The 22990-nt window shown below is 38.4% G+C and overlaps 1 protein-coding gene across 8 annotated transcripts in view; it reads right to left on the bottom strand.

Annotated features, from left to right (window-relative positions):
- The window catches only part of MAP4K3 (mitogen-activated protein kinase kinase kinase kinase 3), an 83730-nt gene that overhangs the window by 10097 nt on the left and 50643 nt on the right, over positions 1-22990 (bottom strand). For 5 of the 8 annotated variants that reach the window (XM_071740014.1, XM_071740010.1, XM_071740012.1 and 2 more), the window contains 11 exons: positions 20401-20443; positions 18341-18503; positions 17255-17361; positions 15435-15476; positions 11368-11452; positions 10306-10385; positions 7861-7921; positions 7657-7774; positions 5160-5218; positions 2624-2727; positions 1702-1873 (listed from right to left, as the gene is read on the bottom strand). In XM_071740014.1, coding sequence (XP_071596115.1) covers positions 1702-1873; positions 2624-2727; positions 5160-5218; positions 7657-7774; positions 7861-7921; positions 10306-10385; positions 11368-11452; positions 15435-15476; positions 17255-17361; positions 18341-18503; positions 20401-20443 — 1034 coding nt within the window. The remainder of the gene's footprint in view (positions 1-1701; positions 1874-2623; positions 2728-5159; positions 5219-7656; positions 7775-7860; positions 7922-10305; positions 10386-11367; positions 11453-15434; positions 15477-17254; positions 17362-18340; positions 18504-20400; positions 20444-22990) is intronic. The other 3 variants (XM_071740011.1, XM_071740015.1, XM_071740017.1) reach the window with 1 other exon arrangement.

Below are 22990 nucleotides of genomic sequence, written 5' to 3'. Positions count from 1 at the left end.
AGGTGCTCCTTGAGATGGTCCTTCCATCTCTTTTTTGCTGTCTTGGAACAGGTATAGGTATACATTTATTATCTGAATCAATTTTTAATGCATGATCCTTATCACAGGAGGATATAGCCATGGTGAAAGCATGCAACAGGAGGTCTGGAGGACAAATATCTGTGAAATTATGTGCAGTGGAAACATGCACTGTACTGTCTGAAGCTAACAGGAGAAGGATGACAAGAGGAGAACCTCCCTACAGTAAGTCTCTACCAGCTAATTTTTATTTAAACGTCTTTAAAAGACATTTACAAAAAGAAGCCAAACGATGAAAACTACTATTTGATGAAAGCTATTTATATGACCAGATGGTATAGGCTTTCCCCATTTAAAAAATACCAAAAAATCTGTTGTATTGCATTATCCTTCTCCGGCCAGCAGGGGACAGGAAAAAACCAATACAATGCCAGGGTTTAAATTAAGAATCAAACAAATAGGAGAGAATAAAAACATATGCACAACACAAGAACATACAAATGATTCAAGGAAGCTAAAAAGGGTATTCTTGGAAGGCACAGTGCAATGTTAAATCTTCCACATTAAAAAAAAAAAAAGAACCAGGAAGAGATTACTGTTCTTGTATTTACACACTCATGCAGACAATACTGAGAGAAGAAGGACAACAGGGCATAATGGGCCAAGAAATTTCTCTTCAGCATGCTATTTTTATGGATTCTATTGAAGTCACTCAGTTACATAAACAAAACTCTGAAAATAAAATGCACTAACTCTGAAGCAGTTAAGTGCATTAATTGGCCATCCACTGATCACTCTGGATTTTTTAACTATGCTTTCAACTGTCAAAATCTGACGCAGCAAGAAAGTCAGAAGGTTTCTTCCTGGTGGAAACTCCACTATGAATTCTGTGGTACACAATCAATTGGACACATACCTATTTATATGGCAGCACAGGGCTATGTATAAATTAATTGTGGATGAACAAGGGCTCTGTAGCTGGTAGTAACAAAGCTATTTACTGCTTCTAAACCTGCAAGCTATGACTAAAGTTGGCTTGCTGCTGTTAAAGGTTTTGGGGGTACCCTAAAACTCTAGAAAAGTAATTCTTGGCACACTTCCTTCATAGGAGAATTTCTACTGTTGCTCAGATGGTGGCCTCCTCATTCATAGTGACCAGAGCAGTGACAGACAGGCATTTGGTTTCCTGCTAGGAGTGGTCCTAATGCCTTTCACTTTCCAACAACATCACAAGAATAGGAATATGCTCTCTCTCAGCAGGAGGCTGACAACACCATTTCTAACCACAGTAGCTTACTGCAGGAGAGCCAAACCGTATCTACAGTGATGCTGAAAGAAATAGCTCACAATGCAATTCTGTTACAATCAAATAAACAGAAGTCATACTGCCAGGGTAGAGCACAAAACAGCACAGTGGTTAATAGTCAAGTAGAGCCTTGATTATGGAAATGCAAGAAACCAAAACTCCATCCTCTACTACACTCAAAATCTCAAGAAATCAAATCAGTTCAGCAAGTAGAAACACCAAAAAAATGTGCATGTGCAAGCCAAGACCCCTTTAAACAGTGAATTTACAATGATCACTTAGCCTTAATGACTTTTCCTCAGAGGAAACTACCTTTCTAGTGCTTCAGATATAACAGAAGAACACAGTACTGAACGTAGTTACAACAGCACACAAACCTGTTTCTGTAAACCATGATGAGGTAGAATTTGGGTTGACAGTCTCAAACTTCACCACCTGGTTGAAGTCTCTTCCTCTACTGACACCAACACAAACCAATGGGAATTCCTGCTCAGGGACTACCAGCATTTCAAACAATCTTAGTGGACAAGGTACAGGAAAATCTATGTGCTAGATTAAGAAACAAAAACAGGTATTAGAAGGGAAACAAATTCACAGTCTGAGTTGCTATTTAAACTGTATGGTAAATTTTATGCAACACATTTTGTAACGTTAAGATTACTTCTTCAGATAATAGTAACTGATAGATAAAAGAAGTCTGAATTAAGTTTAGAGTTTTCAAGCCAATTCAGTTAAAATAAGATATTATGTCTGTCAGCACATTTCTTGTGCAGCTGCCCAAGGATGACAAGAGTTCCATACTAATAATTTCTCTCCCTGGCTATGGAGTCTCTAAGCCTTCTTTTCCAGGTTGATAAAGTTATAGCAGCTGTCTCACTACAAATGTGAGTCCACCCTGGTGCCATCTCTTCAGATGTGGCAGATCAAGAGATAAGCATTTCCAGGCACCTCCAGTGTCACAATCAGTGATCACCTTCTCTCTGGTATGGGAGCAAGCCTGCTGCTAACCCACATTATCAGTCTGTCAGCCAGAGCTTTTCTACTGTGCAACTAGGAGGCAATGTTGATGGCAAGAGGGGCATTGTTCTTTAACTGAAGTGCACCCCAAAACCAAGAACATTCCTAAAAATAATTTAAGCCAGTTAGTACATATACTATATCTAGACAGCAATTTCCAACATAATTTAACAGAAAGCAAGAGAAAAATCTAATAACAAATGGCTAATACTTACTCTTAATAAGTCATTACAAGATAAACAGAATTGAACACAAGAGTATTTCACCTTCTCATGATATTACCTTGATTAACATAAATTTTTGCATTGGTTCAACCCATTCTAACAAAACAATGCTAGACTGTAGAGCTCCACAAAGGTACTTGTGGCCGGTGTAGGGATTCCTCACTGACAAAAAAGCAGAGGTAAAGTACATTAGTGTACTAAGCAAATACAAATAATAATTTCCAGCTGAGCAACAGTCCCTATTCTCTAAGAAAATACCCACCACCACTCTAATCTTTTATATAAGTAAGTAGCTGAAAAGTCAACATCCACACTACAAAAATGGTGACTGTAAGCATGCTGGAGCAGGGGTTGCCCTTCCACTGGGCATGAACAGCTTGTAGCTGGTGCCAAAAAAGCCCTAATAAACACAACGCTCTCAAGAGCATTGTGATCTGTTTCACCTCTCCAACTCAAAATAAGATTTCTTGATGGTTTTTTGTGGGTTTTTTTGACTGGTAGGTGTGGTTTACTATTTTAGATAGTCGTAATAAAATAATGACTGCATACACATTTAAGTATCTTGCTCCACCATGCTGGTTTGCCTAAGCTATCTCCCAGTCATCATCATAAATTGGTTAAAGAGTGGCTTTTTCTATGACATATGTTTATGCAGTATCACTGTCACTTGAGTGAAGGGTCAGCTTTTTCAAGCACTGTCATTGCGAGTCTGAAACCCAGGAACTCTGTATCTCTGATGAACACCTCTAGATCAGCAAAAGATTTTTTTTTTTTTTTAAGTGACATCTTTGATTTTGCCTCAACTCCTGCTCTCCTGTTGTTTTTCAGAACTGAATTAAAAATGGGAAGACAACAGTAAAGTTGCAAAATCCGGCACAGTGAAAACTGAAGTTTCACAACTTTAATTCTACAGTATTGACAAAATTTCACTCCTTAAACACTGCAACCATATTATTTGGATGAATAAGTGCTACATCATACTTCATACAATTATATGTAAAGACCAGACTTCAGTGTCCAGTAAAGTGCTTGTAGGCCATCAGGCAATTAACAAAACACTTCAGATGATGAGCTTCTACACTCCAGTAATATCCACATAAGTGAAATATATGCTCATGCTACCTTTCTGCCAAGGAAATCTACTATCAATCCCTTGGCATCTTAAACATCAAAGCTTGATGTCATTAATCCAAGTTCTCACTCAACATCAGTCAAACCGACTGGAAACTGCAGCAAATAACGCTTGGCGTGACCTCTCGTAAGGCTGAACTCAGCAGCAAAACCTGCAATTACCAACACCTATAAGGTGGAGAAACAAGACCAGAAGTTCTTGTCTTTTTCTGCCTCCTGTAGCACTGCCGCTTCCTTCAGGCCAAAGGGATAATTACGCTGCCAGCAGGAATCCTGGCTCAGAATGCACACAGTAAGTAGGGCAAGAGAGGGGAATCTATAAATTCTCCCCTTGGACCTGCCTTTGTTGCCATCACAATTTACCAGTTATACCTATCATGCAAGAAGGACTCCAGGCTTATTAGGTTAAGCTGTCTCTGAATGCCAGGAAAGCAGACTCCCCCTCATTATGCTAAGCTCCATGGCACTCTTGTTAAATTCTGCACCTGTTAGTATGGAAACCATAAAATTACAGAGGGGCAAACCACCAGGTTTCCCATTTCATAAATGGAGACCTGAAAACATATGGACTTCAGATTACTTTTCATGTCAAAAAGCTAGCACTATTCTGATCCCTGTCACTCCACCCCTTCAGGTGTTCCTTTCAGCAGCCATTAACATTCACAGCTTGACTAGATGTGTCAACTAGGGAAAGGCCTGGATGTACACAGTACATACAGTTAACACCCTACCACACCCTAGAGGATTTGTAACCCAGAAAAAGTAAGTTTTAACAGGTGAGCTGGACAATGAAGTGATAGCAATCATCAGATGTTTTATATCAGAGAGATTTTTGTGAGGATAAACGACAAACGCTCACTCACTAAGTCTCTCTCACTAAAATCTCCTGTGTAATACAACTCACACCAAACAATGTTATGGAATACCAAGCGAAACATTTCCAGGGACAAGAGCTTGACCCCAAGAGATAACCCATAGTTACATTCCCCATTTTAAAACATCTTACACAGTGCAGCTGTGACATTTCAGTAGCTGGCATTTTGAATACACTACGAAGGCTTCAGAGACAACACTGTCCTCAAAGCACTGAAAATATTCCTTTTTATCATCCAATATTGGTATCTGGAACTTGTGCTAACAAGTCAGGGTACTTCAGCCTGTTCGTAACTTAAGTCATTTCACCCACAGAGATCAGGTCCTTCTGGAGGGTTGGTTTAAATTTGATGTGCATTCTGCGCTTCTCTGCACTTTCTGAAAATTGCCTTTAAATATAAAAAGCAATGTGGGAGTTTTCGCTGCTCAAAGGCAAGGACTAACCTAAAAAAGCTCAGTCTGTAAATGCATAGTTTCATAACAATGGCAAAATTCTCTCCTCCCTTTGCCTCATAAACGTGACTCAGTAATCTTAATAGTGCCACCATTTGTAACTGATGCTTGGACTTATACTGCAGATCTTTACTTACCAACACAACACTTCTGACACCATTTAGTGTCAGGAATTTTTGTAGACACTGCAAACTTCCTGCAAGACATAAATACAGAGTTACTGATAAAGTAAAACAATTCAATGAACTTGCTTTCTAGAGACTTGTTGGTGGGAAAATCATATCTACCGCCCAGAAAAACTAAAAATACATTTATTTGCATATTTCTTCTCAAAGTTATATTCCTAGAACATACATGGTGATCCCTCTGTTAGCACTCAGTTATGCAGTTAGAACTCAGGAACAGAGAGAAATAGGTGACTCATTAACTTGAAAAATCATTTACCACCATCTCTTTCTATTTAACTCTGTGTATTTATATACATGCCTGGATGGTCTACTGGTACTCCCATTATGATTCTTCATAATCCTGTGACTTACTGAATCTTGTGCTGGACACTACACAGACAACATGAAGTCCACTCTTGTCCCAAGCACACTAAACTTTGAAGACAAGACATGTGGACCCCAGAGGTGTGGGAAATGATGCCACACTGAATAGCTTGCTAGGCTACAGTTCTAGCAAACTAACAAATCTAAAAAAAAAGAACTTTTCATAGACAGCACAGCATGCATTTCCATAGGAGGTCTGAAGGAGGACTGGAAGGCAGCTTTGCAAGATCTTCTTCCCAAAAAAATCACAAAAAGCAGGGAAGATGTTGCTTCTACACAGACTAGAAGGTGACAGCCACTACAGACACTGTCCACAGTATCCTTGACAGGAAAAGTTCTACTAAATTCATGCTGTAGAAAAGATGGGAATAACTGAATAGATAGATGCTGCAGTATAAGCTATGAACTGGGAAAATACTTGCATAGCATTTCAAATGAAGACACTCAGAAGTGACTGATAACATACCAGGACTGAAAAGCATGAAGACTACTGGCCAAAGTTTGGTTGAAAGAAGTCATGGAAGGTTTGAAAGCAACTGCTCAAAGTCACTCGAAGTAAAGAAGCTGGAAAGGAGACTTACCACAGATATATTTACTGCCACTGAATGTTTGCCTACCAAGTACCACAAATGGAGCTTAGACCAATTTTCAGATGAGTATTTGAACCTCACAAATAACTTTCAATTCTATTTGGCTTTGCACTTTGTCTACCAAAACCTTAGGTTTCAACATATCAACATTTTTCACGTAGCATTCAACTTTATGGTATTCAGTAACTTGCTGAAGAACACACTTTGTGGTATAAAAGAAAAAAATTAATGCTCTTCTACATACTTTAAATGTACTTCTGCTTGGCTCAATATTACTACCCTGATGCCTCGCAGCAAGGGAAAAAAACCAAAATGGATTATCTAGGTGAACCTCTGCTGCCCTTGAGTGACTGGCTTGACACTTGCACATTCAGGCTGTGCTGCATTTTTCTTGGGAAGTGACATGACTGGACAAGAAATTTTCTGAATCCTCTGCAACTTGGGTGAGGTGTGATTCCACACAATGTAGTCTGAAGACTTTCCTCACATGACTCATATGATAATTACAGTTATTAGTCCACTGCTGATGCAGTTCTCAAGCCAAAGTCACCTAGTCAAAGTTAGTTTGGAAGAGAGAGAGGCAGAACAGTGTTACAGGCACTCAGAAGACAACAATTCAAAGCAGAAATTACTGCTTAGGTAATCCAAATTTAGCCTTTAGGAAGAACACAATTTTCAGACAAGTGTTTGCAGATGACTGAACAAGAAACCAAATCCAAGAATTAAATGTTAATAGGCTGTTAAAAGAACCAAAGGTAGTAGAGAATCAGGTCTCCTGTAACACAATTTCCTAGCAGAAAGCTTATTATAGGAGAAGAACCAGTGATGCACTAAGCACTTTAAGAACCTAAGGTTTCTCTGCAAACCAGATTAGCATTATTGCCTCCTCCCCTTGGATTTTAAGGGGATCCTAAGGTTTGGCAGCCAGCACCATACCCAATCTCTCTGATTTTGTATGTGTTTATTACTAAATAAAGTTGGAGGGACTGAATGCACAATGTGCTGTCATTATCTGAGGAAAAAAGTACTTTCTCTATTGGTCTGTGAGAAAATGACAGCCAACCTGTACTCTGTTTCTACTCTTTCCACCTTTCAAAACAACCCATGAGCCCATTCCTTCTGCAGTAAGAGTTTACACATCCTTGCTTTTTTTTTTTTCTTCCATACTTTGGAAAGATAGTTCCCTAATGTAAGATTATTTCTACTTGTCTGAAATATCACTGATAAATACTGACTCCAGATCTCCTTTAGCACCAAATACAACCAGGATTTACTAGACTAGACTATACCATACCCAAAAGGAGCTATGCCCAGAAACAAGAGGCTTCATGACACGAAGATGTACCAAACCCCATTTCTCTAAGAGCTCATTTGTGTAAATTTAAGGGTCTGCAAACAGAGCTCCATAGTATGTGGTATTTCTGATGTTTCACAAACACATCCTCAACTCCCAGAATGAAGATATTCTGATATATCCCAAGATGTTTATTTACCTGGGAAGTATTCGGTCAGGAAGTTTATGTGCTGGAATGGCAACTGGTAACTTCTGCATTTGCCTTGCATAATCAAAGAGTCCTGGCAGGTTATGAGAATAAAGCTGAGAAGCTTTACCTGGAAATTAGAAAACAAAACCACACTTCAAACACAAAACCAAATGTTTACCAGCACTACCACTGAAAGACAGCACAGTAACTTACCAGATATTGATAACAAGCAATTGTTCATGACATATAGCCACGTACACCTTCGAGGAAACAGCTGATAAAGGGAAGGAAAAACAAAGAAAGAAGAGCATTCACATTGATATATGCAAAATGTGAGAACATTAAGTCTATCAATTAATATCTGCGTAGATGACAGGACAAAACTAATTATTGACTTGCTTTTTGTAGCAGAAATTAGCTTAAGCCAAGTTATATTCACCTGGATTCCAGAGTTAAATCAGTGAAAACTTAGGCACAGACACTATACTTAACATACACATTAACATTTAGACAATTAGCACATTTTACATTTATGTCTTCAAGCATACTATAATTAGCCCACTAGACATCACTGTAGAGATCAATCCCTCCTTTTCCAAAAATTGTGAAAGCTGCCAGCCTTTCTCCTTCAAAGGAGAAAAGCTTAACAACATAAACTTCAGTAAACCAAATTTGGACAACAAACACAGCTATTCTAAAGCCTGTGACAGTCAAAATCCCTCGAAACAATTAAAACTGGCACTCGAAAGGAGTAACATTTCTTTCCTTCTCATGTAACTTCTGGAGTTTGTTGCCATAAGATGTTATGGAGGTGGAAGGCATCAACATAGTAAATGAGGAATTAGATATAATCATGAGCAAAAATCATGAAAAATAGAGTATTGGGGACTAGAGACACAACTCAAGAGAACATTTCTTTTGTTCTTTAAAAAAAAAAGCCCCAAACCTCCCAAAATAAAACCACCACCAAACACCAAAAAACACACCACTCACAGCTTGGTTTTTAGAAAGATTTTAAGAGATGTGCAAATTAATGGAAAGATTTTTCCTGAAGAGCAAGAGATTCATCTTGAAGCTGTGCTAACTCCTGAAAAAGTTGTTATTTCTGTTGTCTCTGCTAGTGGAGTGCAGTGAAAAATAACCAAGGATACTACTTTTGCTTTTGCACTGAGTTCCATTAGACCTAGAGCATAATAAGTGAGGTGAAACACAGAACCCAAAAATGCTGTTAAAGCCCTATTGCCTGTTGTGATAAATAATAATTTATGTAATAAATGGTTAGCAAAGACAGTGCACTTTTATTCCTGAAGTCTTCTCATAACCTAAGAACAGTGTAAGAGAAACCTATGGTAATCATCTACCAGCCTGTCTGTATCCAAATTTAATGTGCAGTCTGACTGCTCTTCTGATTCTGCATAATCATATTGAGACTTAGTAGGTTTGGACCCAAGGATCAGAGAAGGAAAGCAATACTTCAGATTTGCAGGTTGATGGACCTGTCACTCATTCCTCCTGTTCCACACATGACTGGCTGTTTCCTAGAAGCATCTCTTCTCACCTGTAGGTGCTTATTAAAACATTTCTGTAGAAGTTCACTAGGCAATGCACTACAGAACACAGTGCAATCAAGCAAACAAGAATGGATGTGAGAGCATGAGTTTCATTACACCTATTCTCCTTGCAATTTTAAAAAAGTCTGACAAAAGCCAGTAACAAAACAAAAAAAAAAAAAGAAAAAAACCCAGCAACCTTCCTTGGTCTACCTGGTCTACAAGAATTACAGTAGTAGTGGTATTTCTCAGGACAGGTTTTACAGCTGCAGTGTAGCAGCACAGAGGTACCTGAGCTACATATAAACTCGCTAACTCAAGCACCAGCACAATTATGGGTTACATGGAGTTCAGTGCAGCTGGCTCAGCTTTCTCAACACAACAGACATATCTACAACATCTGGACCCTGGAAGATGAACAGACACCAGTGCCTTCAGCTTACAATGTGAAGGCTGTCCTTGTAAATTCCTCCATCTTGGCAGATGCATAGCTCCCTAAGTTAGGGAGAAGGCAGGAAAGAAAACAAATCTCTTAGAGATTAACAGAAGAGCTGGAGAAGACACCATACAGAAAAGCCTGCAATAGGCATTTTCCCCCTTCCCACTATCCCCTCAAAAAATTACTATTTGTAAGATTCTGCAAAGACAGAGTTTTAACTGGGATTCATTAAGCTGAGTCTCATCAGCAAAGCTGCTTTTATGACAAAAGAATGGAAAGTGGTGTATAAAGGATCTCCTTGCTTCCCTGTAGCTGAAACATAATGTTTCCTGGACATGTTTTATTTTATAATAAAGCTTAAAAGAAAATAAAAACTTCCCAACAGGAAAATTCCCTACTATTTAAAAAATCACTTAACTGCAGAACAATGTACTATGATACATTGACACGCACAGATCTACCTAAAACATGGTTCAGCCTACAAAAAACTTAAGCATGATGAAAGCTGTCCTCAGTAGTAAATTTTTATGCTAATTTTCAGTATGCTAGTGCCTGTGTAACTGTAGTAAAGACCATTTTTACAAGGATTACAGAACACTAATCTGAGTGGCTAAAAGAAGTGACAAAGATAGATGATTTTTTTTCCCTTTTATCAAAACAGAACTATACCTGTTCCATTGACGTTTCATGAAGCTCATTGAGGTTCAGTGTGTAAATACCTTCTTCTGCACCAAATATCAAGTATTGATCTGTGAACACAAAAGAAATCCTGGTTTAAGGAAGGTGTGTTTTATAAGAATATGCAGCTTTATACCAAAAAACCCAATCAAAAAACAACCAAGAAAAAAAAAAAAAAAAAAAAAAAAAAAGACATAACTACATACATTGAAACAAACCAACCTATAATAAGGATGATATTTGAAAGCATGGAAAACTTATCTTGCTAAGGAAGCTTAAATTTGTCAATGGGGTTGTTACAAGACATTAGGAAAGATCAAATTTTGGGGTTTTTTTGTGACTAACTATTGGAATAAAAACCAGCAGTGATACAACCATAAGCAAGAATTCATGTGAATAATTTCCTTGTATGCAGATTATTCTTCTTGGACATTTTCAGACAGTTTGTGACATATTCATAGCCTTCTTTTGGAGTACTTTAAAAGCAGTATTGACTGGAACATTTTCTCAGTACTACTTTGGGGGTGCTTCACTTCTTGAACACGATTAATACCCTGGATTATATTTAGGCATGCAAGCAAGACAGAATTCTTACACTGAGAATCACAGAACAGTTTCAGTTGGAAGGGACCTTAAGGACCATCAAGTTCCAAGCCCTCTGCCATGGGCAGGGACACCTTCCACTAGATCAGGTTGCTCACCACCCCATCCAACCTGGCCTTGAACACTTCCAAGGATGAGGTATTCACAACATTCTTGGGCAACCTGTGACAGTGTCCCACCACCCTCACACTAAAGAATTTCTTCCTAATGTCTAACCAAAATCTATCTATCTTATAGTTTAAAGCCACTGCCTCTTGTTCTCTCACTTCAAGCACTTGTAAAAAGTCCCTTCCCAGCTTTCTTGGAGGTCCCCTTCAGGTACTGGAAGGCCACTCACTACAAGGACATATTTTACAATACATCTATGCTAAAAGGAGTAGTCTTGCTCATTTAAGTACTCTGGAAATAATAGGAAAGGATAATATGGGTAAATTACATGCAAGATAGTACCTCTTGTATCTGGATTTATCCACGATGTTGCACAATGGATTTTTAAAGGACAGCCATTGAAAACCTTTGAAAAGCAAGCACCCATCTGTAGAAGTAAAAGTAATTTAAAATATACATTTGAAAATTTAAAACATGACATTTCCAATAGGATTATTTTAACTTAAAGTAGAAACAAAACGTTAAGAGTAGTTTTATTTGCCATGTGGAAAATATCCTCATCCAAATGGCAACTTAATACATGGGATATATTTTTTCAAGTGTTTTTTTCTTTGTTCATTTGTTTTTTCTGAACAAAGATACCAGAATTAGCACTTTGGAATTAGCTCTTAAATCAACAATCTAAGCACACACTTACTACATATGCAACAAGCCTGAAAAAGGTTCCTGAATCTTGTGACTTCAGAAAGTCTCTAGAGAGAAACTTTATTCTTTTCGTACTTCACACATTTAAAATAAAACTCCAGGTCATGCAATAATTAAAATCTCAGTCTCATATTCCTTACTAGTTGTTTTGAATTAACTTTTGTTAAATATTGATTGCTTTCTAAAGGGATGCCTTTGGGAGAGATCCCACTCCTTGTTCAGCATAACCCTAATGAACTTGCTTTGCCAATTAAATAAGTGTCTTGCATAGTATAATATAATAAATCTCTCCATCTTCTCTCTAGTCAGGTGCAAGTATTTGTAGGCTTTTTAAAAATAGCAAATTTGTTTCAAGATAACAAGAAAAGCAAAAGTCAGGCAATACTGCTTCTTTTCCCCTCAAACTTAAAATAGGATGGGTAGTTGTTATATTGAAGACACAGAGCTTATCAAGAGTACCACAGGTTAAAAGGAATGATGGAGTAGTAAAAAACTATTAGTAAAGTGAAATATTATTTATCAAATGATGGTCAAACATAGGAACCAGTCATAGGTAAGGGTTGCTGTCCTGAATATAAGCAGGTACCACCTTTACACAAAGTACAGTCTCTAATTCAGCTACAGAATGTCAATGTTTTCACTTTTATTATTTCTGAATTACTGTTGACATACAAACTGAATTAATAAGACAGTTCTCAGGTTAAGGTTTGGACTTTTTTTTTGTTGCTAACATGCTGCAGAATAAGAAAGCCTGCATACAAATCAGTCACTTCTGAAAATATTTTAGTTTTATAAGAAAAGAACAGCTCCATAATTAACCCTTTAAAATGAAAAGCAGCAGAAATTAGACTTTTTTTTTTTTTTTTTGTGCTTTGGACATGTCTCATGATACTGAAGTCCAAAAGTTTGTCCATATATACTCATGTGAGGGATGAATCAAATTCATTAAGATAATCAGCAAACCATGAAGGATCACATTGCACTAAGACAGGGGGAAATACTTCAGTACTATTGGCACCACTGCAGCAGTCTGAGCACCCAGGCAGAGAGTTGGCTTCTTGCCAGATAATGAGATGGTCCTTCTGCAGTCATAAGCACAGAAGTAAGAGAAAAATATGCATGAGGTAGGAATATGAGAATATATTGACACAAAGTGACCTCAGCACACTGACAGTGTCAATGTTGTCTAATTCCTTGGCAGACAGAGGGCTGAAAGAGGAACGATACGAGGAAAAACAAAGGCATTTTTTGGGTGGTTTTATGGAAGCATCTTCCCAAGAGCACAGGGCACTGAAACACACTCAGCAGAAAATACAGAAGATGACACTTGAAGCACTGATCTCCTAGAATACTGTAAGAGCTTCTGCTGCTCCTGTAACCAGCTAACAGTTCTCCTTGAGCCTTTCCAAGCACTGAAGAGAGATGCTGCACAGTGGAGGGAAGCTGTGCTCACTGCTATGACCCAGCTGAGCTCTGCAAGCTGGTATCATGGCTAAGAAAGAAGAAGGAAATGGAAATCTGAAGAGAGATAATTTTCCTCTGGCCATTTTCAGCCCTTATCTCCATGAAGCCTGAGGAGCTAAGATACTGCTGCAACTGCCTCAGAACAGTAAATGGAACATGATGCTATCATCTCTAAATACTAAGCAAATCTCAAGGATATAGCTGAGAATCAGATCTATTATTAAACTGAGTTGCTAATGGAAAAAAAAAAAAAATAATCCACAAACATGAGATAAAAGGCTGCTTGATCTGACTGCTGCCATGGAGGCAAATAAGCCAGACTTGATGATCTTAGAGGTCTTTTCCAACCTTAATGGTTCTATAATTCTATGATTCTAAGTCTCAGGGGAATTTCAGCAGGCAAGGCATTCCCGCATTGGTAGGATCTAACAGATGCTGCAATCCACCTAGAACAGCAGGGAAAACTCACTACCAGACTAGGTTATTATGAAAGTTGAAAAAAATCCCTGGAGTTACAGGCAACCATGTATAGATACCATTTCAAACTGAGCCCCAGAACATCTATTGCAGAGGACAGCAAGAACATGAAGCACTTCTTACCACAAAGCAACATACTTAAGAACCCCAAATCAAAAAAATCCAAACAAACAAGAATCAGAACAATGATGTATCACAGAAAAAGGACTTAGAAGACAAAAATATTGCCAAAATTTTATTTGCAGTAGTGTTTGTTAAGTATGACTCCCGGGTCATGCTGGCATACAAAGCATGCCTCACAATAGAGAAAAGTAAAAAGTACAGTAATCTCATTGACCCAGGACAATAAACCCTTTTATACACAAATTTTTGTTATGTGGCAACGGACAGAGAGTGTAAGTGCCAAATCAGTCTTCAACATTTAACAGGAAGCTTAAAAAGTTTGTTATATGTAAAAGGTAGGGTGTGATGAGGGAAGATGGAGAGGAGAGTTTCTAACCTGGGGACTAGCAGAAACAGAGAAATAGCACACTACAAAGATGCAAGAATATGCAGAGCACAGTCCAATACTCATTTGATCAGCTTCAGAAGTTTCCCTATTTCAGTCAGTTTCTTTTTGCATTTTCATTATATTAGGAATCCACAGTCATTCTCTGATGTCCTATCCCTGAAGTTTGTGGCAAAAGTTCAAACCATATGACTTCATTTTGAGCTATTTTGTTTTCTACCCTTTTTCTCATTCTAGTCACTGAATCTATCTTATTTGCCCTTCTCTCATGATGATTCGGTTCTTTTCAGTGCTAGGAGTGCTTCCAAATTTCTGTCATCTGCTAATTTAAGATATGCACTTCTAGGCCCTGCACTAAGTTTAATAATTTAGTTTGTTAGAACAGGACTGACCCCAATAAATGATGTTAAACATTTCAAGAATTCAGAGCTTGGGAACAATCCCGTGCACTTATGCAAGAGATACAGTTCTAAGGAACAGAAGCAACAGAAACAACCACTTTAACCTGTCCTGCTTCTCTAAAATGTGTAGCAAGCAAAAATATTATTAGTATTTAAACATCCTTGCAGCAATTTTATTTTTTTATTTAAAGATGAGAAACTGACCATAGTCAAGAGTAATGTAGTAAAAAGGTTATTTTAAAACCAGATAAATCCCCAATTTGGTGCATAGCACAACTACACAAATGCATGCTACAGCACACAAGAAGGAGAGTAGTTAAGGGTGTTTCTGCCCTTGACTAATGGTGAGGAAGGAAAGATGGAGTCTTAATCAGAGCACTGGCTGTAAGCACAGTAATGTGTCCGTACAGATATTACAGTAAAATTCTAGCTCATTTTATGTTATGAAGGAGTATATAGATGCCACTATTTCCAGCCCTAAGGCACCAATGAATCCTGTCTTCAAAGTTTTGAAATTCAGAGATGTGTAGCATAAACTTTGAGCTATTTGCAATTCATGAGGCATCAGCCTCTCAGTATGCTGACAGTATTTCGGTGACACTAAATCACAGAACTCTCATTCACTTTTAAATGAAGCAAGCAAACAAAAAAACGCCCAGTATTTGCTTAAAGAGCACAAAATCAATGGTGATGGCTGAAATACTGTAGCTGTGGCTTATATTTCTAAGAGATACTGGCTTTTATTATTATTTTACAAAAATATTACAAACATTAAAAAAACATACTCTCTCAGCTTTAGTAAGAAAACTTGTCCTGCTTCCAATATGCATTTGTACGATTCAGTAAATACTCACATGTACTTTAGGTGTGGGAGGAAGGCCATTACTAATTGGTTTCTAGAAAATAAAATTTATAAAGTATGTTTACACTCATGAGCACATATGCATGAACATGCTTATTCTCTCCATCTACTATAGCATAAATAATACACAAGTCTAAAAAGATCTTTTTAGAATGCTGTTAAAAACACTTGATAAATAATTGAGCATAATTACATTTGGAGAAAAGAAAGAGCCAGTACTTATATGTATTAGATATAAATCTCTCCCTACAGATTTTTGAAGACAATAAATAAAGTCGTATTTCTAAACTACACTAAATGGAAGGCATTAGATACCTACTGGGACACTAAACTGTATCCAGCCCCTCATGTGCTAGATCTGAAAGCCATGGCTGACCTTTGACTACAGTCACATTTTTAAGCATGACATTAGGTTGGAGACCTTCCTTCCAAGAAACACCTCCATAATTCTGTATGAGTTTGCTAACAATGTGTCTTTACTGACCACGTACCACAGACTACCAGTGTAATTTTCTTCCATTCAGACTTCTACTATGATTCTCTAATACCTCCTCATTGAATGTCTGCATAGCCTATTGGCCCAAGTGGCCAAGAAAGCCAAGCATTTTCACCTTACTATGCCTGAAAGAATGTTATATCCAGCAATACAAATTTTAAGCAATATTGCAGCAATAGTTCAATATTACAAGCTACATTAAACCCTATCAATCAGTACTAGACCCACTTTCCCATACAAGTACCATCTTCTCCTGGTAAATATAAGAATGTAAATGAAGAAATGTATTTTACAGGTAACACAGGAACTTCAAACCCAATTTCAAAAGTAGTTCAGGAAATCATACTTTCCAGAGTACTGCCAGTATTACTGGCACTTCCTCAAAACAAAACAAGAATACACATGATGTTTCTGGTCTATTTCCTCTTCACTTCTCACAGAACAATGACATTTCCAACCTCATCCTTAGAACAAGCCCCCAAAGACTGCAGTACCACATTACACTTAATATTCCACTCTTCCCTAACTCACATTCCCACTTTTACTGTTGCATCACAATAACAGAGTGACCACTCTGGAAGTGGTGTGCTGCTTTGACCGAAAACCTTGCTTAGAAGAGGAGAAAGAGATGCAGGAATATTCCCCTTCTTCAGCTAACAGCTGGATCAGATTACACATGCTGTGAAACTGCTTTCTCTCCATAGGTGCAATTTCACATGAGTATACGTAGCTCAAGTCTGCCACTAAACCTAAGCTGCTAAATCATGAAACCCAGAGCTCCAGAGACCAGCAGGCAAACAGCTTGCAGATCTGGACCCTCAATCTATATGTCTGCATCTTTTTTCCCCTGAACATCAAAAAGCCTGTATGCCTATATCTACAATAGGAGAGAGGCTCATTTGGCACCAGCCCTAATATTAAGCTCCTTTACCAGGGCCAGTCAAATCCTCCAGTAAGCCATCAGGTGGCAGCATATTCCTTAATTTCACCTTAATTTCATTTGCTTTAATAGCCATCACTTGGTACAACATACTATATTCTGCAAAAGAATGCTCTCATTACATGTCTCTCAAATATGTGAATACAAGCAAGTAAATATTGTACATCCATGACCCCTAGTTTCTAATAAAAATTAAATACCAACTCAAACGTCAGCTTAAGACTGTATCACAACTTGACTTTGAAAACTGCTTTGATTGAAAATAAAGATGACATCCATCACCACTTCTATACAAGAGCATTCCTGCTCCTTTTCATCACACATACAAGAGAGTTAAGATGATTTTAAAGTAATACATAGAAGATGAGATACCTACCAGAATTTCCTTTTTTTCTTTCCTTGAAAAATTAATGTCTCTATCTTCATTCTGAGTTGGTGATCCTTCTCTTTCACCATTTAATTGTACAGAAGTCACCCCGTTACCTAGAAAGATTCATATTTTAGGAAATGCTCTTCTACCTTCAGCTCAAAGAATTGTTTTAGCCTAAAACCAATTTTGAAGGGTCTAAATTTCCACTTAGGCCAGGACACGTTCCAATATGCTCATTTATTTCTGAAGTGTACATGGTCCCACATGTGCATAGATAACCATCTATAGAGCCAAACTCAACCTCAGTCCGTGGTTTTTGGTAACATAACAAATCTGTTGTTGGTATTGAAAGGGATGCTGTCATGGTTATGCAGAAAGAATTATTTAATATATCCAAAGAAAAACTTGGCTATAGCTGATGCTTCAATTACCAATTCTTTATAAATAGCCTGGAGGCATTTCTTAGCAGTGGATGGTTAAGCGTTAAAGTCAAATATGTAACACATGAACTGCAGTACTAAGAATGTAGCAATGAAGAGCTAGCAAGTATCAATTAAGGGTCATTTAGCTTGCTTAAAACAAGCCAGTCCCACACAACTCTCAAAGCATCAGACTTTTAACAGAAAGACATAAAAGGAACAGAATAAACAGTAAACATACACAGTTACCTGCTATACTACCCAATCCGGTTCATTGCATATAAAAGCAAACTTAGACACTCTATCCTTGACGTGTCAAATTACAACAGCTGATACAAAGGGTCAGACACTGAAACCTATATACAGGAAAACTTTTTTTATTCTCTATGACAATCCTGATATACATTATAAACCTGCAGTTTAGAAAAGCAATTGTGCCACCAACGGCATCAGCAGGAATTGGGTCAGTGACTTTACTGGAAGGTACATTTACCATCTTAAGAGTTTAAGCATATTTTCTTTGTGTATTTTGGCTTTCATGCAGTTTGTTATTTTCATATTACAGAAAAATTACCACAGCATGCTTTAATGTGTGCATAGGTGAGGAATTAGAAATAAAATCACATTAGATTATTTAAGAAATATTTGCATATTTTTGTGTCACTCTTATTACCTAAAGCATTAGATTTCTGTGGAGGTAACCGAGGAGGTGGTGGTCTGGGTGGAACCTGAGATACAGATTTTGCTGGACTCTCTGATGTTGGGCACCTCTTGATTGTCCTTTGATTATCGTTTTCAGAAGAGTTAGTTTCTTGGGGGATAAAGATGGATTTAGGCTGAAAAAGATGTAGTAAGAAGAAAAATAATGACAAAAAGACTCAAAGTATCCATGTTAGAAAAAAAAAAAAAAAAAAAAATCACATGCGCAGTACTTTGGTCCTGGAATTTTCACACATAAATTGATAAAGCAGCATGTTCTGCCATGCAATTTTTTTTCAAAATACAAACAAGAAGAAAATGCATAGTGATAAGAAAAACCTTGTTATTGTTAAATTACTAATTCAAGATCACTGTCTTCAAGTCATGCATTAAACAATCACAGGGCATGTGGAAATGTCACTGGTTTTGACTCAAGATAACCAAACCAGACACTGAAGTAGAAACTATGGAACATTCAATGATACAGCCAGAACTTTGTGTGAAGAATCCCAAATACCATTGGATGTACCCAGAAAAGGCAACATTGTTTAGACACTTGTTGCACTAATGCTGGGTACAAAACCCCTCTCAGTTCAGCAAATATATTTAATGCTAGAGCATAAGTCATCAAACTTGCAGTTTTGCCTGGGGAACTCACAGACAAGGAAAATGTAAGTTTTTTTCTTTTCATTTTTGCTTATATTTAGATAACTTCACTGTTAAAAGATTAACTTACTCTTCAAGTGGCAGCATTCAAAACAATCTGATGCAAACATGCCCCTGAAGATCACCATTCAGACACCAAAAGTTAGCAAACAGATGATTTATTTGTCAGCTCTTTATTAAAAGTTACTTGGGGCACTAAACTTAACTACCCAATTTATTCCTTCTGAAGTATCTACTAACCTGATCTCCTTCTATGACAACATGACCAGCTCAAGTGGATGAGAGGAAAGGCTGGTGGATGCTGTCTACCTAGACTTCAGTAAAGCCTGTAATTCCCACAGCATTCTCTTGGAGAAACTGGCTGCTCATGGCCTGGATGTGGGTGAAATGCTGGCTGAATGCCTGGACCCAAAGGGTCGTGGGGAATGGAGTTAAACCCAGTTGGTAACTGATCACAAGCATTTAGGCCAGGGCTCAGTATTTGCACCAATTCTGTTTAATTTCCTTATCAATGATCTGGACAAAGGAATCAAGTGCAAGCTCAGTAAGTTCACAGGCAGCAGCTAGTTGGGAGTGCTGGTGAGCCTGAGGGTATGAGGGCCCTTCAGAGGGATCTGGAGGGGCTGCACTGATGGGCCAAGGCCAGTTGTATGAGGTTTAACAAGACCAAATGTGAGGTCCTGCAATTGGATCATAAAAACCCCATGAAATGCTACAGACTTGGGGAAGAGTGGCTGGAAAGCTGCCCAGAGGAAGAGTACCTGGGGATGCTGGTTGATACCTGGCTGAATGTGAGTGTGCCAAGAATGCCAACAGCATTCTGGCCCATATTGGAAATAGTGTGGCCACAAGTGATCATGCCCCTGTGTACTCAGCACTGGTGAGGTCACACCTCAAATACTGTGTTCAGTTATGGGCCCATCACTACAAAGAAGTCTGAGTCACCACTCCTGGAGGTATTAAAACGCATGAAAAAGTGGGGCTTAGGAATACGGTTTAGTGGTGGACTCGGCAGTGCTAGGTTAATGGTTGGACTTGATGATTTTGGAAGTTTTTTCTAACTGAAATGATTATATGGTTCTCTTCGACAATCAGAACTGCAAATAGTCAGAAACAGCACTTTCACACCACCAAATACTCCATGGTGCAAGTCCTAATGCAGATTTGCAACTAAGTGCTACAAACACACAGGTCAACTCCTTGGACAGACCCTCGACTTAAGAATTGATTTAAGCCTTCAAGTCAGGGCTCAAGTGAGAGAACCATCAGAACAGTCACTTCTGCATTTTTTCATCTATTTAATTGATTCATCTATTAATTTTTCATTAATTTAATTTTATTCTGGGCAACAGTATCCCCCTTCCTTACCTTTGGTGGTAACGGAGGTGGCACTTTAGGTTTCATAGTAGCACTATGAAGAAAAGAAACAAACCAGATTGTTAATGCAGTGTAGATCTTTGAACCTCATACTGCAGTGTTCAAGAGGACACAGGATTTTATAAATGCCATACAAGTAAACATCATTAACTTGTCAAAAACACAATTGTATCCAACCAACTGCATCATGAGTACTTTCAAACATTTTGTTATTGCTGCATACCACAGATACCATCAGAAAACTTAAGCATCACAGATCCTCCCTAGAGAGTACAAAGTAACACAAATAGGTCTGTTGAAGATACACATATTGCAGAAAAAAAGCAGGGAGATGCAGAGCAGGCATATTTACTGTGTTGAGGGGAGAGAGATTTAAGGTGTCAGCTTTTTTAAAGGGAATTTTGTAGGTATATAGGGCAAATGGGATGTGTGAGTCTGACCTCACTGGTTTGCAACTGTCTCAAAAGAGCAATTTTAAAATGAATAGCCCTGGCTAGGGTGGAGGAACTGGTTGGCCAGAGCTGAGTAGGGGTGACCCCTCGGGGTGTGATAAGAGCTACTGGGTGGAGGCTGTTCCTCTTCTGAGCACCAGCCTTCAATGCTGGGACATCCCTCCAGGCACACTAAGGGGCTGGAGCAGAGCAAGGATGGAATCAGGAAGAAGCCCCTTTCCTGAGGGCCAACCTTCAATGCTGGGATGCCCCTGGAGGCTCGATGTACCTGGTTAAGTGGCTGGAAGAGAGGAGGAATGGCTTCTGGACGAAGATAAGAATTGATGACTGGGTGGGGGACTACACCCTGGCTGACTGACAGCTGCCCCTTGGGAACAAAAGGACTCAGGGGTATATATGGCTGTCCATGCTCTGACTGGGTCGTCATCTTTTGACCCACCACCATTACTGCACCGGACCCTGTCCAGGATCAGTGCCATCCTGAAGAACCTCACTGGGCAGCTGGACCCCTGGTGGTGACTCTGTCTGTCTCTCTGTCTCTGTCTCTCTCTCTCATTCTTCCCACCTTTTTACCCTTTATTTCTCCTCTCTTCACTCTCGTTCTTTCTTACCATTTCTTACCACTTTTTCTCTCTCTTTCTTAGATCTTCTTTTCCTCTCTACCTCTTTTCTACATTTTTGCCTGTGTCAATTGTCAAATAAAATCTGCTTGCACTCGACCATTTTCTATGGTTGGACTTCGTTTCGCGTATCCAAACAAAAATAAATTTCAATGTTACCTCGGACCGTAACAAGGGAGTTCAAGAAAAATTATGAATACTATGCCTTGAAATACCAAAGAATACAAAAAATCTAGCAAAACACATCTGCAATGGACAGCTAAGCCTTGTGTCTGGATTGTTTTGGGGTTTATTTTCTTCTATTAGGTTGGGGTGGGTTTTTTTGTTTTTTACAGAAATATTGGGAAAGGCAACTTCTTAATACAAGAACAATTCAACAGTTTGGTTTAACAGTGTAAGATAGCAGCAGGAAACAAGAAAGCTGAAGCATGAGGAGCCTCCTTCCTCTGCTGGTTCTGTGTTTCAAAGAGCATGCTGTATTTTCTTTAAAAATGCTAAATTCCTAATTTTAAAATGTTTTTAATAATTTATGCTATCCTGTTTCCTAATCTTTTTGAAAAGGAAATTATTTCTATTAAATAAATTAAGAATATATTCTTGCACAGTATTTTCCTTATCTAGAAACTCTTCCAAAGTTTTGGGAAAATACCCAAGCAGTAAGTTATCTTGTTTTCTGGTTGACACATCAACAACTTGTCTGCATTGCTTCATTCTTCCCAGGAGCTTCTGTCCTGGTATCTAATCAGTTATTTTTATTTCAGAGAAGTTAGAAGGGGACTTCTGAGAAAGAGTTACCCTGTGCCATGCATTTCAGCTGCTATGGTGATGGAAATTCTCTTCATACACGAGACCAAGCTTAAGTCTCAGTCATATGTGTCCCAGCTCCATTTGTTTTTTTCTTTCATAGTCTTCCCTGCATGTCAGACAGCCATCAGTGTTACTGGGCAGACAAATACATTAAAAAAAGAAAAGAAAAAAAAAAAAGCCAATGATTTGGCATAAATGTGGCAGGTGTCTGTACAAAGGACAACAGCAAGGTTTATGAGCAGCTTGTCACCAATGATCACAAAGGGCAGTGCCCCAATAATTTCTTCTTTCCCAGCTTTGATAACCAGGAAGTTCAAGTATCAGCAGCTTTGATGTATATGGGAGGAAATGAAATATCAAAACAATGAAAATTATTAAATGGAGATAATTTTATATTGTTCCCTGAAGAGTGTGGCTCTCTGCTGCTATGAATCACCCAGCTTCAGTCATGCAGTGGCATCAGTTTGGACTGGAAGGTGTACAGCTGCTTCAGGGGTTTAGTTCTGGATCTACAGGCAGAAGTGACCAATGTCACATGTACTCTTCAACTGCACCTCCACCTCCCAGAACATAAATCAAACAAAAGCCATGAATCTTCAGTTGACTCCAGAGAATGATAATCAGAGACAACCAAGGAACCAATATATTGCAACAGAGCTTTAGGCTCAGACACCAAGTGGAAAGGCACATATGCAGAATTTG

Source organism: Heliangelus exortis, chromosome 3 (genome assembly GCF_036169615.1).
Source record: "Heliangelus exortis chromosome 3, bHelExo1.hap1, whole genome shotgun sequence".
NCBI classification, from domain to species: domain Eukaryota; kingdom Metazoa; phylum Chordata; class Aves; order Apodiformes; family Trochilidae; genus Heliangelus; species Heliangelus exortis.
The sequence above is the reverse complement of the archived record's forward strand: the minus strand, read 5'-3'. Positions and strand labels throughout refer to the sequence as shown.